This window comes from Miniopterus natalensis, chromosome 20, assembly GCF_054644295.1.
Source record: "Miniopterus natalensis isolate mMinNat1 chromosome 20, mMinNat1.hap1, whole genome shotgun sequence".
In the NCBI taxonomy this organism is placed as follows: Eukaryota; Metazoa; Chordata; class Mammalia; order Chiroptera; family Miniopteridae; genus Miniopterus; species Miniopterus natalensis.
In genome coordinates, this window is record NC_142100.1 from 17,038,462 (window position 1) to 17,053,884 (window position 15,423).

Genomic DNA, 15,423 nt, shown 5'->3' on the forward strand with positions numbered 1-15,423 from the left:
CAGTAGTATATAACGCTCTTAGATTTTTGGAAAAGCCCTGCAGGTTCCTTGTGGTCCATGCTTTGAGCATCACTGATAACTAAGTTCCTATAACATTATGAAGGACAGCTAGATAAAGCAAGTCTTATTGCTGAAAATTTCTATAATTTTAAGCATCTTCTGTAGTCTGTATTTTTGCTTCTTCACTCAACCAAAAATCTGCTTTCTAGAGAGTCTGAAAAGGGAATGTATGCTGATGGGTATTTTGAAGTTCTAAGCAGTTCAACTGCTGTCATTGGGGGTTGAACTGTGCAGTCTATTTGATTTGTTACAGCTTCTTTATTCTACTCACTCAGCATTTTCCTGGCAGTTAATTACATAGTGGCTTTAGGGTGCATTCCATAAGATGCTGAGGACACAGCTTCACTGAAGTCTGACACACTTTCCTCCTTGGTTACATAGCTAATGGCCACTCTGGGATAATTAGTGAGAAGAAACTCCAGTGGCCCAATTACTGTCTTCTCAAGGTTTTCCCTCTTAATTTTTCTTTGCTCAAATCTTGAGAGATTGACTCCATTGTAGATTATCTTGTGTGCTGTTTAAAAACTGGGTTTTCCTAGTTACAGTCAGACAAAAGATCAAAGATCTGTATTTTCACTTGTACTGTAAGAAGTCGATTGTATTTTAGAGAAACCATAGAGTAGTACCATTCAGAGCAAGAGATAGCTAATATTTTCAAAGCCACAGTAATTCCTGGGTTAAGACTCATACCAACTGTCCTCATCTGTCAGTGAGAGGACTTGAAGTTTTAGGCTCAGAGCTATTAGGGTTTCCAAAGCTTGGCCTGCTATGTAGATTAGTAATCAAATGCTGTGCCATTTTTCTGTCAGGAAGCTTGACTTGGGGTGTTGTTACTTACTAATGTAATGAAAATGCATATGCATATGCCTTGGTAATAAAACTACATGAACATATCTACCACAGTGTTTGGTAGGTAGATAGAATCTAAGTGGTGTAAATTCCTGAGTCATCTAAATCAGCCATATGTCTGCCTTTTAAGAATTTCTTTCCAACATGGAACACGGTGATTTCATTCTTTTTCCGAAGGTCTGTGTCAACATAAGGTACTTCTCATTGGAATTGTGCAAGCAAATGTCTGTTTCTGAATTTTGTCTAAACTGGGGAAAAAATGACTATGTTAAAAGAAACATCTTTGAAAAATCTCTTTATGGAAAGTTATTAATATTATGGCTATGCTATGGATGTGCCATTTACTATGAATGTGTTCTTTACATAGAGAGAGGTACTCAGTGAATATTTGTTGATTGAATAAATGTAATGCAGCTTTATCATAGGAGTTCTAAATCTTTCTTTTTTTTGCAGTCTTCCTATTTGGTTCATGTATTCGCCCAGCTCTCTTCACAGAGCATGTTACTATCTCACTGAGCCTTTGTTTCAGTGTTGTGTGCTGTGCTGTCCCAAATGACTTGTGAGGATTGGTAGGGGTAACTTAAAACCCTGCAGTGATGAAACTGAGCCAACCCATGTTGCTGGAGCTCACCCTAACTTGTCATGTTTTATTGAAGCAATAAGATTGATGGACATAAGAAAAGAATATTCTAGGAGTATAACAACAACAAGTTCTGTTTTATAGCCTGGCAAATCTTCCTCTGGTTTGTCTCCAGTAAAGTAAAAGTTCTCGGGGTGTGGAGGTGTGTGTGTGTGGATTGTATTCAGTATGTAATAACCACATAAATTGTGACTGTACCAGTATGATATATTCCTTTAATATCCTGTCAATTAATAAATATTTTTGCTTAGAGGAAATTTTTCAAAGGGTAATGGAAAAACAACTAATCAATCCATAGAATGTTGCCATCTGCTATGCTGCAATTAAAGGACCAGAGGTGGAGAATAAGACAATTGAATATACTCCTTATAACCATAGAGATTGGCTTCTCCAATGTGTTTAGAGTTTTGTATACTTGCATAATGAAAAATCAGGCCATTTTTTGTTGTTAATCCTCACCTGAGGATTTTTTCCCCATTGATTTTTAGAGAGAGAGGGAGGGAGGGAGGATGAGAGAGAGAGAAACATCGATGTGAAAGAGACACATAGATTGGTTGCCTCCTGCACACGCCCCAACTGGGGTCGGGATCAAACCTGCAACCCAGTTATGAGCCCTTGACCAGGAATTGAACCAGCGACCCCTTGGTGGGTGGGCCAACCCTCTAACCACTGAGCAACACCTGCCAGGTCAGGCCATTTTTAAAATGGAATCTTCTTTCATAGGTAGGGAGATAATTAGGAAAATTCAAATTTTAATCTGGAAATGTTGGAACTTCTTTAAAAGAAAGCATTTAAGCCCTTCTCCTTACTCAAGGACTTTTCCAGAAATTCTATGCTCTTTGAAAATATGTACATTCTTAAACTTTTTATTGAAAGTTGCAAAATATGGAAAATATATGCATTTGTATTTGCAGTGTTTAAAAAATTTGTTTGAAGTTATTTTGGCCCTTTTATATGTATATATACATAACCCTTGGACACAAGACAATAGTGCAGTGAAGGCTGGGGGGAAGGGGTAGAGGGGTGTCACTGTGGGAAAAGGGGACATCTGTAAACTGTCAACAATAAAGGTAAATTTAAAAAAAGAATTACAACACAATCACAATAACAAAACTCAGCAAAAAAGAAAAATATTATTTTGCCCCTTTTAATAAGTTGCATTGTTATTTGGATTTTGCCCAGGTTAGTGGTTGAAGCACCTGATAAAGCACTGAAGGAAGATTTACAACTCTAGTAGCATAAACTTTTTGTCCAGTGATGTGACCCCTTTCCTTTCATTGGAATAGAAGTCAGCAGGTAGAGGTTTTCTGGCATTTCTTCTGTGTCCTATATATATATATTTTCTATTAAAAATTATAATTGCTTATCTGCATGCCTCCAAAGAATAGTCTCCACTTTTCTTTGATTGATTGATTAATTGATTTTAGAGAGAGAGGAAGGGGGGAGAGAGGCACACACACATTGATTTATTGTTCCACTTATCTATGTATTCATTGGTTGAGTCTTGTACGTGTCCTGACCAGGGATCGAACCCTACACCTTGGCGTATCAGGATGACATACGACCAACTGAGCTACCCAGCCAGGGCTCCACTTTTCTATAATTATTTCTTCATTTAAAATTTCTCCTATTTATCTCAAGGGAATTTCATTTATCTGATATTACCTTACATTTCTCTTGTCATTTAAGGAATGTGTTAATTAAACTCAGACTCAATACCAACCCTGGCACATGCAGCAGATCGCCTCCCATTTGACATGTTTCCCTTTATCATTTTCCTGTGTGATCTCAGAGCCACTTTTCAATCCATCTGGCACTGCTCATATTAGGCCAATTTTAATTAAACTTGTGAATTAGACTCTGAGACGCGGTCTCCGATATTTTAGTAGAATACAGTTTTAGATCATTGGTTTTTCCATAATTCAAATTACGCAATTAAAATACTAAAAGTAAATCAAGTCTGTCTAACCTGATTGCATGTTTTTTAAAAGTTGTAAATATTTTACTGATTATTGCTTACTACATTTATTTCAAAGGAAGACATTTCTGTATAAAATTAGAAATTGAACTATACAGCTTGTGAATTTTTTGGACATTTAGCAGGATTTTGCTCCACTTTTGGTGTTTAGATCATTACATATTCACTTTTCCTCCCTCAGGGGTTGGCTTACATCCCTGTTTTGTCCTCTCTTCAATTCTTTTCGCTCCCCACCTGCTAATATAAATGTTTGGACAGACAATCTTGGCTTTTTCAGTACTTATTCCTGTTCTATCCAGATTGTCTACAATGCTTCTTCATCTCCAAAGCACATGCCTCCAGTGGTTTGTCTCCAGTGAGAATGCTTTTCCCACCATAGGCAAACTTTGTTGCAGTTTTCAACTCAGAACCGACTTTTCAATCCTGAGATACCTTAGTCTGACAAGAACCATCTCCTTTGAACATAAGACATTGGGCCCTTCCCACACTCTCCATCACCTTGCATTATTTTCGAGGGTTGCAGTTAGCATCCCAGATGTTTCAAATATTCCTTCCTGCATGCACTCCCCAGTTACAGTCTGATCAACTTCAGATTTACTGTTGCTCTCTAGAGAGCTATGCTGCATCCGTGCAGGGTGTTTGTTTCTGAAAGGTCATTTCCTGGTGTGAATTCCAACCAAAGGAGATCAAGCGCGAATACAGCCTTTTTTCTTTTGTGTACTCATTTTACTTGGAAGAGAAATTAAGGCTCCATTCAGATGTGCTGCACAGCACACACAATTAGACAATGATGTGGCATATTAATGATTGACAGGTGAAAAAAAGAATATTTAAGCTCATCTAAACTTTGACATGTGCCTGGGTTTTGTAGTGAATTACTTCTGAGTTTGAATTAGTCAGTAGTTTATTCTCATTATTTATAATATTTCCTCCAAAGCTTTAAGATAACTTGGCTTTCTACCTCTGTTGGTTTTAATGTCATTTGGCTGTCAATTACTTTGCTTTAGAACAGCCCAAAGCAAATAGTCCTCCTTCATTTATTCATCATAATGATATGAAACACAGCTCATGGAAATGGTGGGGGAAAGTTTCCCAGTTATTTTTTAATCCTCAATCTTAAAAATTTCTGAAAACATACATTTTTTTTAGCATTCTAAATAATTTTGACAAGGTATTTTGAAGTATAAGGCTTTACTCCTGAATTAAACATTTAAAATAAGTTTTCCTGTAACAAAATTGATTCTCTTTAACCCCTGTGGCTGCCTTCCAGGCTGCTTCTGGTATCAGTATAAGTACCAGAGTTCATTGTAGCATTTAATTTTGTATCTCTTTGTATTTCCTGAAAATAAGGTCCAATTCACATTGTTTTTCAATGATACATCAGATGCCTAGAAATAGTCTGATGTTAAAGGAGTCATTAGGTACACTGGTGCCTGAATTCTTCATAGAAGCCCACCTGAATGTGCTCCCAGGCATAGCAAGTGAAATGAGTTTTCAAAAAGCTGGCAACCAACGGTTTAGATAAAATACATTAAATGGAGAGAATTTGTCTAAAACTCTTTTGTATTACTATCCACTTGGAGCCCATCTGACCCATTCATTCCCTGCCTATCCTGTCACCAAGCATCACCATTTCTAAATACAGAAAAAGTATGATAGAAAACCACAGTATGTGCTAATACTGTGGAATGAACAGAACAGCTGCAGAACAAGAAACTTTAACTCAGAGCCAAGCTGGCACTAAAGGAGGAGTAAAATTTTGTCATTTGGAGGAAGGATGGGGCGGGGGAGGGTTTATCTGGAACAGAATTTTGAAAATACCTGGCATATCTGGTAGGTGGAGAAGATCACTGTGGTGGGATCTTAATGAGTTTGGTGGGAAGTTATAAGGAGGGAAGGCAGGAAAGATAGATGGGGTCATATTGTGAAGGCCTTGTATGCCAAGATAAGGAGTTTTGTTTTTGTTTAGGAGCCAGTGAAACATCCAAGAAATGTTTTCCAAACTTGGCAGGGAACTCTGAGCATCTTTTCTCTCTGTTTCTCTGTCTTTCTCTTGCTGCATGGTGGAAGATGAACTAGAAAGGAGTAGCTGTGGAGGAGGGGTAGCAGGAAGATGTGCTAACCACCTGAGGCACTTTGCAATATAGTTCTAATCAAGGGGTAATGAAGTTGGACTAAGATGTTGATTCTGACCATCTGGCATAGCCTTCATTCATCTTCTGCACAACAGATCTTCAGGTGTCTGAAGTCAGTCTTGTGTCCTTTATCAAGGCATGTATTTGGGGGATTTATGAAGTCCCAGCAACTAGAACCAAGGTATAAGAGTTAGTGACTTGTCAACCTTCTTGTAGAACTTGCCTTACAATTTTCTTCCCATAACTTTTATGCGACTGTATTATTCTTATTACTTTGAAATTACAGTGCTTTAAAATATTTGATTATTTTGAAATAACTCCAGCAGGGCCTAGACTTTTGGACAGCAGGATCCTGGAGACTTGTGTGTTATAATTCTGTTGCCAGATCTCAGACTGGCAACAAAGAACTTTGGTTTTGGTTGCTTTTCATATCTCTTATAAGGAAAACTTAAATGTTTCAGGTATAACATTTGTTTCTGCTTTTATACTGCTACCTAGCAGTAGTTGCAGTTCCTAAAGTGGTTGGACATATTCTTTTTTAAGGCACTATTTACACTATCTTTTGCAACCAATGGAGATCATCAGTAGTAAAGGCCATTAAACTGACATTACAACTGTTGCTGTGAAACTAGTACTTTCCTACAGGCATCATTTAATATTGTGTCTTTTTGGAAAGGTTGTAGTTTTCATTTAGTCATGAAGGAACATAACATGGTGCTCTTATGAGCACTGCTTTCTGACGAACTCTTGCAGGAGGGACACTTTATTTGCAGAACCTCTTTGAGGTTCTGAGGATGAATAAAGCTGATCTTCTGAACCAAAATTCTTTGGACTATTGGAAGAAGCTTGCTTTTAGGTTACTAAATATGATAAACATGGCTGACCTGTGAGTGAGAATGGCTTCCTTTAAGAGCTGAATTCTCTGCAGTTGCTTTTCTTGGCTCCAGATAGCTAGGATTTCCAAGTGTGGCTGTCATTGATTGCAGCTGGACTTGAGAGACATTTAAAGGGTGACAAAACAGCATAAAGATATAACAATTTTATCCAAAATCTGTTAGAAGAATTTAATCTGGAGTTTTGCTGAATATGTTTAAAAAACTAATGTCTTCTGAACAAATATTCATTAGATTATTTAAAAATTTACCTATAAAGCAAGAGAATTTAATCCATCACTTTTTTTACAAACCTGAAAATAAAGGAATTGAGTAAACATTAAGTCTTACCTAATAGCGTACCCAAATTACTGTTTTAGAAACAGTTAATAGATTATCTTTTTGTGGTTTTAAAAAAAATTCTGTCCAAGGAGAGGAGAATTATTAATGAAAAAATTGTATATTAAAGTTTACACCATTAAAGATGGAATTCTTTTCCTTCAAAAAGATTGAAAAAAAGAAAGAATTCTACCCTATATATACACTTTACTTGCTAGTTCATTAAATTATTTTTTCCTCTATTTATAGGCATTTTATCTTTTTATCCTTACAAATGTATCCTAAACTCTTAATTTGAACACTTTTCCAATTTCGGTACCCTCATATTCCTTTAGTGTCTCTTGGCTACTTTCTTTTTTTGAATGAACTCATTTTTTCTGAATCCCAGACATTATAGTTAATTACTAGGGTCTCTGCTTAGAAGTCACAATTTCCTCTTCTCTCTCACATTTATGCCAGTCTGTGTTCCTTCTCACAATGAAATGTTCACTAGGGTGCCAGAATTTATTTGTATTCATTATTAGGAATGTTTATGATAGCTCAGCTGGAGTAACTCAGTGGTTAAGCATTGACCTAGGATCCAGGAGATCGAGGTTCGATTCCCAGGCAGGGCACATTCCCGGGTTGCAGGCTCGATCCCCAGCTTGGGGTGTGCAGGAGGCAGCTGATCAATGACTCATCATTGATGTTTCTATCTCCCTCCCTTCTCCCTTCCTCTCTCTGAAATCAATAAAAAAATATTTAAAAAAAGTGTTTATGATAAAGTAACTTTAAGATGAATGCAGATAAACTGGAGTATGCTCAGGATATCTACCACAGTCAAGATAGTAGAAGACAGGGGCAGCTTTTAAACTATTTCAAATGAGGAATGACAGAAGGAAATGGATATATTTAGTAGTAGGGAGGGGCATGTAATAATTATCTCAGGTATTTGAAGGATTATCATGTTTCACATTGTCTTGAAAGGTATGCAAGGGGTAAATTTTATGCTATTCGAATTATATCTTTAAAAATATTGCAAGGATCAGTTGGTGGAAATAACAGAACATGTTTTGGCTCATTTGTTTCATTTAAAGGAGAACTTTCAAAGAGTTAGAATGGTTTTAAGATAGGGTGCTCTTCCTCTGTAAGTAGTGTTTTCTGTTACTGGAGGTACTCAGTTGTGCTGTAGGACTGCTGTGATGGGATTTAGGCATCAGGTAGGAGGTTGAATTAGATGACCTCTAAACTGGATTTCTTTGATTCTGAAAGACGCACTTTTCCCAGCTCTTGAGTAATATAGGAGTTGCTAAACAATAGGCATAATTATGAGAGTGACCTCTCTTTTAGTTTTAAGAACCATATTATTTAACAATTGTTATTTTTCTTTCCATGATTATCACCAATTTTTCACAGTAGGAAAAGGGTGGAGTGAAACTCCCACATCTTGAAGGCAGATATTGTATAACATTGCAGGGAGGACAAGGAAGCAAGAATAAGAGTCATAAATTGCAGCTGGAAGCTTGAAACTGATTTCTTTACCGTGCAGTAGCTCTGAAAGGATTCAGCTCCAAGTTTAATGAAGAATGAAACATGATCTGAAGAAATTCTATGCAAGAAATACTCTGTTGCCTGGTTCTTAAGTGACTTCCAATAACTGTGCCTTCTGTTCCACATGAGAAACAGTTCTCCTTATTCACCTTCTTTTTCTGTTTGAGGTGATAGTTCAGGATTCGATTGAAAAACGTATTATAATTGCAGGTTAATTTCCAACACGTGTTGGTGGCCTGTGGTCATCTGCAGAACAGATGTAGAAAGCACTAGCTTGAAGACTGAGTTTTTAAAACAAAAGTTGGGCCCTGGCTGGGTAGATCAGTTAGTCAGAGCGCTGCCCTTACATGCCAAGATTGTGGGCTCCATTCCTGGTCAGGGTGTGCATAAGAAGCAACCAATCAATGCATAAATAAATGGAACAACAAATCTGTGTTCCTCTTCCTCTCCCTCCCCCAAATCAATCAATCAATAAAAGTTGAGACTTCTTCCTCAAATGTTTGCTGATTGTATTATGAAATGAAACATTACCATGAGGATTATGGAATCTCCTAGGTGGAAGGAACCATAGAAGACACCTAATCCAATCTCTTTGTTCTTCCTATGGAACTAAAACAGCTCATTGGGAAATGGGACTGAAAAGTTGTTTGCCACACGCACTAGTGATGTTTTAGGAACTTCCTTTATTTATTATTATTATTTTTCAATCGTTTGCAACTTTTAGGAAGTCCACTTCCTAGCATTTTATTAATTAGGCCTACTCTATAAAAATGTGTTTACAAATCAGGAAAAATAGAAACTATAGCTGACTTTATAGTAATTCTTCCATAATGTAACCAAAATCTAGGAGTAATTACTAAGAATTCGTAAACATCTTTTCTGGAATACCCTTAATGAACATAAGCAACTCTATCTATATCTCTACTTGTCATTCTGAGAGTTAATTGACACCCTGTGGCCTTAACTTTTCTACTCAACTCATTTCCCTTAGAGAGGATGTTGACTTTGTGGCATTCAATTCAGTTCCTTAGGCTGTGGTACTTGGCATTGTACCAGATCCAATAGAATGGCCCTCAAGGACCAAATGAAGTGATTGGCTGTGTGAGAATTAGAAAACCAGAGGAGATAAAAAATTTGTCACCAAAGTGATTCAGTCCTTGTATTCATTATATGTAAAAATTACAATGCATATTATACCACAAAAGTACCTAGACCAAAGATGTTATAATACCTTGTAACAAATGAGAGTTTTTTCTTCTTGTAAAATAAGATTAGAACTCTGAAGTGTTTAATCAGTGAAGCAGTTAAGTGGATTACTAAGTCACAACTACTTTGGCCCTGAGCCGTATAGAAAGCAAAGGCATTCTGTCTTGTCCAAACACCAAAACCTTATATAAAACACTGTGTATGTATGTGTGTGTGTGTGTACACTTAATAATTCTTTCATATTCTCAAACCTTGGAGCCCAGGAAGCCTGGGCATGCTGGACAGGCATGCCAGGGAAAGACCATTGTTTATCACTACCTTGGGGAAATACCAGGCCCGGAATACAGTAAACCTTGGAATTCTCATTCCCTGTACTTGTGATTTCCTCCTCCCTACTTTCTCCAGAAGTATGTTTGTCCCAGGTATAGGAAAAGACTAGACAGGCTGGAAGAAAACTCTATTACTTTTCTTCCTAATTAGGATAGACAATAAGTTAGAATAAATGAATTTACACTAGTGTGCCATTTTTTGACATATTTGCTTTCAATAGACAGGTAAGGCTTGCCTATGAAGTACCAAGAAGGATTAGTATTTATCCAGTTGCTAAAACTAAAATATGTTTCTGTTTAGTTGTTGCTTTTTGACACATCTCCATCTTGCTTCAGGCAGGCCACATACATACTTCCTTAATACAGGTTAGAATTTCTAGGGCATGTGCCTCCTCAGAGGGACAAAACTGAACCTTTATAGATTTCTGTAAATTTGTTAACAGCCTTTTCAAAGATTTAAAGCATTTCCATGAATTAATAGTAAACTGAAAACCTGATTTTCAAGAGGAAGTGAAACATGTAATGGAACTCCATTATGAATCTGGTTTTTTGTCCAAGGGAAGGGTGTAGAAGAGGTAGAACATAAACTCACCCAGGTTAACCAGAAGACTAAGGTTAGATCTTGACTCCTGATGTTCTCATTAGGTGTTAAAAGACTTTGAAATTTAGAGACTTGTTTCTGAGATAAAGCATTTCTTCCCATAATTCGATGTTTACTAGTGCCAGGTTTTGAACTTTTAATGTAGCAGATGTTATCAAAGTTTCTGAATGTTTTTCTGGGTGTCTCTAGGATTGTTTTGCTGGATCCCAGTGGAAAATGCATTTCTAGGCTACAAGGCTGTTCCTCTGCTACACAGCAGGGCCAGGCTCTTCTCCATCTGTTTCAATCATAGATTTCCCCCTGAAATTCAGGAAAACGTTTGCTGTGTTAAGTCATTAACAACTGTTTCAAAACAGTCTGATTTCTAACAGTTGGTGCATGTGGAGATACCTAATTAAAATAATTCCAGTCTTGTTAATAAGATAAGTGTGTTTTCTAGTTGCTGTGGGATCGTTGCTATCAAACACAAAGGACATGAGGTTTAGCTGAGTGAATTATGCTTGTATTCTAGTCCCTTTACCAACTTTATTATAATTTAAGAGTTTAAATCCTTAGGTGTTTCCCCCTTATATTTTCATTTCAATGAATGGCAGAAGTAACTAGAGAAATGTTATGAAGAGGATACTAATAACAGATGTAGTACTTGTAAATTCCACAGGAAATTTAGCTACCCAGAGAGGTTCACAGAAACTGAAATACCAGTACATGGTGAAATAGCCTATTATTTGAACTGTCCACTATCACTATCTTTTTCACAAGTCTCCCAATTGAAATTGATCTCTTCTTCCTCTGAACTCTCAGATTGCTTAATATATATCCTTCTTATGATACTTTCTTCTTTCTGCTGTAGCGATTTATATACACATGTTGTATAAATGGTTCTCCTTGAAGGCAGGCTCTATTACTGACCACTCTCTTTGTCTTCCATGGATTCTAGTGCAATGGCTTGCACGCACATTGTGGTTTACTCAGTAATATTTGTTGAGTGAATGACCAAAAGTAAGGAATAGCATTATACTGCAGACTTGAATCTATTTTACATAATCATATTCTAAGTCTTGAGGAGGGACATAGAACCTGTTATTAGGCATATAGGGATGTTTTTAATTTTTAAATCTCAAAAACATTAAGTTAAAATCATTTAAAAACTTTTGCATGCTGAATTTTATATGAGAAACTGACATATGATTTTCTTAGTATGTTCAGCAGAATCTTGCAGACCAAATACCAAGTATATCAAACCTTCAAGAAAACCCTGCATGAAATAAGCCAGTTAGAGAAAGACATATATCACATGATCTCACTTGTACGTGGAACCTAATGAACAAAATAAACTCTTGACCAACAAAATAGTTCCAGAGGCATGGATGCATGGAATAGAATGACATCTCAGAGGGGAGGAAGTTGGAGGGATGGGAAGAGATTAACCAAAGAATATATATGCATATATGCATAGTCCATGGACACAAACAGTAGTGTGGGGAAGGCCTGTGGTGGGGTGAGGGCCGGTGGAGGGAGGGCAAAGCTGGGAGGGGGGAATGGTGGACATCTGTAATACTGTCAACAATAAATTAAAAAAAAGAAAACCTTGCATGAAGACTTCTTCATTAATTCTATAGTGCTCAGAGCTATCACTAAAGTCTCCTGTCTTGACAACACACACACTATTAAATGGTAAACTAATGGGCAAACAGTAAAAACTGCCATACATTTAGGAGGCATTAGATACAGGGTCCTTCCTAACCCTGTATTACTCTGAAAACAAATTCTGTCCTTGCTGTCTGATTCTCTTCTGACCCTTGATGGCGATTATCATCCTTATTTCCCCAGACTCCGTCTTCCTTAAACCTTTGCCCTCCCTTGACAATTTTCATGAAACGAACATTGGGATTTTGTCAGCTAATAATAATGCCATTGTTTATGGTCCTAGTAAGAACTCATATAGGGACACCTGAGCAGATAGTGGGAAAGAAAACCAGGAATACGTGGGGGAGAGGTGATGGAACGAATGACTGGAGAAAGGGAGGAAACTAGAGGTTAGGTGCTAGGATACAGGCTGTGAGTGAGAAGCAGCAGGAAAGAACAGGATGGGCTGACAGATAGGCAGGCCTTGGAGAAGGTAACAAATGTGTATAGAACAGTGGTCCACATCTGCCAACAACACTTCGTTTTTGTGTGTATGTCTTAAAAACAATACATATATTCTAGTTGTCTCCATCTTATTAATATTCAGGATGTGTTTTTGTTAGTGCTGTGTTTCTTTTGCTTCTGGAAACTCATTTTAGAAGCCAAGAGATCAAAAGCCATGTCATAGTCATATGAAGATGGAAGCTTGTTACTTCAGCTTTTTGGACAGATGTTTCTTTACTTAAAAAAGAAAGTGTCTGTCTTCCCTATTGCCTTTCCAGCTCCGACTGACCCTCTCAGACTTGTGGTGTGAATGGCTGCAGAGATTGTTTTCACGACAAAATGAGACCCATCACGGCTTCGAACCACACAAAGTTGTTTACCTCTGATGACAAGAAACGAAGTAAAACCTATCTAATGCTTTCTCATAGCCTCTCATACCTTGTTATATGTGAAGCAGAAAAAGTTGGACATTTGTGAGGCAGGATGCTATTTACAATTAAGAGACAGCTTTGATTGGATGCCAGGTATGTTGGGAGTCAAAGAGGCCCTAATTTAATGCTTCTGAAGCACTTGGGTATGGTAGCTGGAGGAAGAGCTAAATGGGCCTTTGTGGAGATAGCTGATAAGATAGTATCTGTACAAAGGGCCTAAACAAGGTAACATGAACAAATATAAACCATGCTTTGACTTTAGAACCTGGCGTCATATTTAACAAGGGATCAGGGCAATTGTCCACTTAGTGAGTTGAACTGTCACTGTGGAATCCACCTGGCCATTCACAGCTACATCCCCATTTGGACCTTAATATCACTATTATTGTAAGTGGGGAACACCTTTGTTCATAACCGAATAGTCTGTGGCTAGAACAAAATGTTTTAACCAGTTATTTTTCCACGTGTCAGCCTTGTAGTAGTTATGTTAGGGATCTAGCACCAGTGACAGTAGATAGTTGGCCAGTAGCAAAAAGCAGTGATTGTATTCTGTGGTTCTTTTGATAAGTTTGGCAAGAGTCTGTTAGTGACCTTTTGTGTATGTCTTTTGGTTTACATAATAACAGACTAATGTATAGTTAAGACATAAAAGCACAGTATCTGTAACCCCTGAGATTGACGACTTTCATAGGTAGATTACCTTCTGGAAATTAAGAAATTGTATAGAAGTTATATGGACCTCTTACTAGTCTGTGATCCCCAAATAATTAGACTTACAATAATAAAAAAGAACATCTGAAATCTTTTTTGTAAGACCATGATTGGACATAAAACTTTTGCAATTTTTTTACAGTTTTGCTAAAACAAAGGCATAGACAAATTGGAGAAAGATATTAACATTAATGATAGTAATAGCCTCCATTTACTGAGTGCCTCTTATGTGCTAGACATTGCACTGATACCATTACCTACTTCATGTCTTAACAGCACTGCAAGAGGGTGTTAGAATGACTGTTTTACAGGGGAGGACACCGAGTCTAAGACTGGATCAGTAACTTGCTGGTGATCACAGAATTAGGAAGTACTTGTAGTGATCTGGGATTTGAACCTGGATCTGACACAGGTGTGCTGCACAGTTTCTATCGTTGTGTCCTTTACGATGGGAAAAAAATTAGTCAGGCCTACAAAGAAGTAGTGTTAAAGCTTCTAAAGCATAGAAGCCCAGAAAGCAGAGCTTTTAACATGTTATTGAAGATCAAAAACCAACATGTGATGATCAGAATGAATTATGGAGTGAGTTATTTAACTGACATTCTGGGGTAATTTCAGATAAAGAAAAATATTAATAGCTCTTATTTTCACATGTCTCAGCACAGGATTTTTATTGAACTGATTTTCTGTGCTTTAAAAATGACAATACTTGTAAGCACTGTGTCTCCTGTCACCACGTTAGGCATCATTCAGTGCAGACGCCAGGAACTTATTTTTCTCTTTCATTCATCTACCTCTGCTACTGGAAACAGATGTTCCCCTAAGCCTATCATCCCAGTGCTTCCTATGACAAACTATATAAAGTGGTAGTATTGTGTTTGTTCTTCCCGTTCTACTATTTCAGGGGTTAAACAGAAGACTTCAGTCTCCAGTGCATCAGCATTTATAAATCACTGTACTGTTTGGAGCCCATATTTAAGTTTAATTAGTATTGAAATTAGACTTTAAATTTGGACAAGTTTAGGGAACTTGACCAATAAGCAGGTGGGTGGGAGTTATTATACTGGCACTTATCTAAGAAAAGGGTCAACAGTTTAAAATTATATAATGTTGCCCAGCTGGGCGTGGGTCAGCGGTTGAGCGTCGACGTGGGATCCAGGCGATCCGGGTTCGATTCCCGGTCAGGGCACATGCCCGGGTTGTGGGCTGCAGCCGATCAATGACTCTCTCATCATTGATGTTTCTATCTCTCTCTCTCCCTCTCCTTTCCTCTCTCTAAAATCAATAAAAGATATTTAAAAAGAAATAGATTAAAAAAGAAATAAATAAAATTATATAATGTTATTAACCAGTGTTACCCCAATAAATTTAATTTTAAAAATTCTTGTGTCTAAAACATAATAGCTATGAATTAAAAGCACAGATCTTTTCCAACAAATTGATACTTAGGTTTGGCATCATGGATCAGTAAATAAGTTGGTTATGTCTGTGTTCTGCTGTGAGTCTAGTGGTGTAGTTTGTCTAATGAATGAATTAGGAGACGAGCCCACTGAGAATATTATTTGAGCTGGGTAAAATGATAAGTTAGTTGTGGTGGTGGTAATGATTCTTC

The 15,423-nt window shown here is 37.3% G+C and overlaps 1 protein-coding gene across 5 annotated transcripts in view; it reads left to right on the top strand.

Moving 5' to 3' along the window:
- Window positions 1-15,423, top strand: part of TTC28 (tetratricopeptide repeat domain 28) — a 463,353-nt gene that overhangs the window by 136,441 nt on the left and 311,489 nt on the right. Inside the window, exon 2 of one of the 5 annotated variants that reach the window (XM_016198630.2) lies at window positions 12,948-13,069. The exons of 3 other annotated variants lie outside the window; for them this stretch is intronic. In XM_016198630.2, the coding sequence (XP_016054116.2) occupies window positions 13,055-13,069 (15 nt within the window). In that variant the 5' untranslated portion in view covers window positions 12,948-13,054. One more of the 5 variants, XM_016198631.2, reaches the window with a different exon arrangement.